General features: G+C 41.7%; 1 protein-coding gene across 1 annotated transcript in view; it reads right to left on the bottom strand.

The window, feature by feature from the left end:
• The window catches only part of CHRFAM7A (CHRNA7 (exons 5-10) and FAM7A (exons A-E) fusion), a 146410-nt gene that overhangs the window by 5676 nt on the left and 138245 nt on the right, over positions 1 to 2489 (bottom strand). The window contains exon 9 of the mRNA XM_019504323.1: positions 1495 to 1604. Coding sequence (XP_019359868.1) covers positions 1495 to 1604 — 110 coding nt within the window. The remainder of the gene's footprint in view (positions 1 to 1494; positions 1605 to 2489) is intronic.

Below are 2489 nucleotides of genomic sequence, written 5' to 3'. Positions count from 1 at the left end.
GGCTCCACAAGCTTCTCCTGCAACCTTACACAACTGGGAGCTTGTTCATTCAGTGCCTCAACTATTCTAAAGCATATGTTTCCCAAGTCAGTGCAGCTGACCCCAGTGGGTGAGGGAGCAATTTGTGTGAAGGCAGGTAGGAGCTCCCTTCAGGTCTACTGCTGGAATGGCTCCTGGACCATGACATGGAGTGGTGAAGGTGCGACAACCACTATTGCACCAGGAGGATGGTACAACTCCAGGAGGATTGGTGCCAGGGTCTAGGGGTGAGGCAAAGAATTCATCTAGCAGGGGTATGCATAGTTTTATCTCAAATTTCTCCCTTGTCCTCAGTTTGAATAACTGACCAACATCACATTTTGTGGGTGCATGCACAAGGTAAGACAAACTCCTTCATATGGGATGCAGAGGTAGATATTAGTACCTCGCAAGAAACTCTCTGACTTAAGGGAAGCCATCACAGGACAAGCCAGAAGCAGTCTAAAGAGATGGAACCAAATTTTAGAAAAGGAAAGAAAACTAGAGAAGAAAACCAGGGGAACAATATTCCTCAAGCACCAGGCTCAAATATGGCAGGACTGCACAGTACAGCTGCCAAAGAAAATGAGGAGGAGCAGTGAACCAGAAGCCCCTTTAACAAAGAAAGAGTTAAAAAAAATCCAAATCCTAGTTGTTGTTGAGTAGTAGGCAGAGCTTAGCTGTGAATGCTAGCTGAGAAGTTGCTCTAACTCAGCCCTGCTGTTGAAAGGACGTGAAGAGCAGGATGTCACTCTGTTCTTGATCTACCTGGTACCGGGTGGCAGCCCAGGGGAAAGACCTGGAGCATCCTGTGTGGTTACTGCTAAGGTAAGAAAGTCTGGACCAAAAAGCTCAGGGTCTGAGCTTGGCTACATGGTGACCAAATGTAACATATGGAAAGCTCAGAAATTCTCAGAGCAAGCAAGCTCCCTTTCTATTAGCATTCCTCTCTAAAAATGGTAATTGAGGATGTTCTCTCCTAAGAACAATATTTAAATATTGTACCCAGTAATGCTGTTCGCAAGCAGAGAGGTAATTAGCTGCATTAGTCTGCAATCAGGCAGAAGGCAGGGTGGATTTGCACTTAAATACATAACTAAAAAAAATAACTTTTTAAGGTGAAAATCCACCTTGTCTCCTGCTACTAATGCTTTGTATACTTCACACTTGCCAGTACTTTGTATACTTCACACTTGCCAGTCATGAGCATCTCACTTTTTTTCTCCCTTGCCAATGGTATTATGGCTTGTTTGACATAAACCTAGCTTATTAATTTTCATTATTGAAAAGAGGCTAAAGTGCTTTCTAGCTGTAGTACAGATGAACAAACATTGCACTAGCACCAGTTAAATTTAAAGAAGGATATTTTTAAGCAGCAGGAGTTAATTATAAATATCCTACCATTATAGCACATCTCTAATCTGAAAATTTATAGAGTGAGTTAATCAATATTGATGAACCAGAATCAGACCTTACCCATTTGGGCATTTTCCCTCCATCTGGATCGTGATGATGATATTGTAGAACAATAACAGTGACAACAACCGACAGACCAACAATAATCATAGTGCTGGCAAAATACTGAGCTGCAAAAGCAAACAAATCATCACAATGTATAATCAAGATTATAGTAATATACATCAATAACATTAAGCAATATTGTTTTACACATTTATTATCATGCTTGTGTACATTTACATACATAAGCTTTATTTTACACCAGCCACTTTTTAAAGCATTTGGAAGCAATTTTCAAAGGCAGACAGAGCAATCAGGTACCCAAGTTTCATTGATTTTTCCAGAGGAGTTGGCTTCCTTCCTGTTCTTAGTGCCTTTGAAAATGTTTCCCCTCATATTTTTTATTTGTTAATACTGGATAGAGTAACTTTTTATTTAGTCCACTTGCTTGTTTTCCCCTTGAAGTTTCAGTTTGCTCCTGAGGAATTGTAGTAGAAAAGAGCTCATTATATTGTTATCTATATTTTATTGGGTCTGCTCTCACTATGTTCCAAGACACTATAACCGCATCTAGGGAAACTCTTCTGGATTATTGCTGTGTGATTTGCAATCTGTTTTAGTTATATTAGTTAGCCTTGGATCTTCTACCAGACTGGTAGACCCAAGTCTACATAGGAAGTGACAGCCAACCCTTGCAGAAGAATCCTGTTAACAGCAAAATTCACTGCATGTCAATGAAGCAACAGAATTGGCTTGAGTGAGAGGAAGGCTTAAACTATCCCACGAATATTAGGCTTGTGCGAAGTGGCTAGGTATTTGCTTCAGATTTGGCCAATTTGGGGTACAGTGATTCAATTCAGTGATTCGAATCACTATCCCGATTCAATTTGTCTGATTCAGCCAGGCCAGGCGCATCCCCCACCCCTCTCCAAGCTCAGCAATGGCTGCCCCAGCTCCCGACACTTGCCCCACACTTCACAAGCCCCATGACTCCCCCCCTCGCTCCCCCAGCC

The sequence above is a fragment of the Gavialis gangeticus genome, unplaced genomic scaffold (genome assembly GCF_001723915.1).
Source record: "Gavialis gangeticus isolate Ggan-Ray unplaced genomic scaffold, GavGan_comp1, whole genome shotgun sequence".
Lineage (NCBI taxonomy): Eukaryota > Metazoa > Chordata > Crocodylia > Gavialidae > Gavialis > Gavialis gangeticus.
This window is presented reverse-complemented; position numbering and strand designations above follow the sequence as displayed.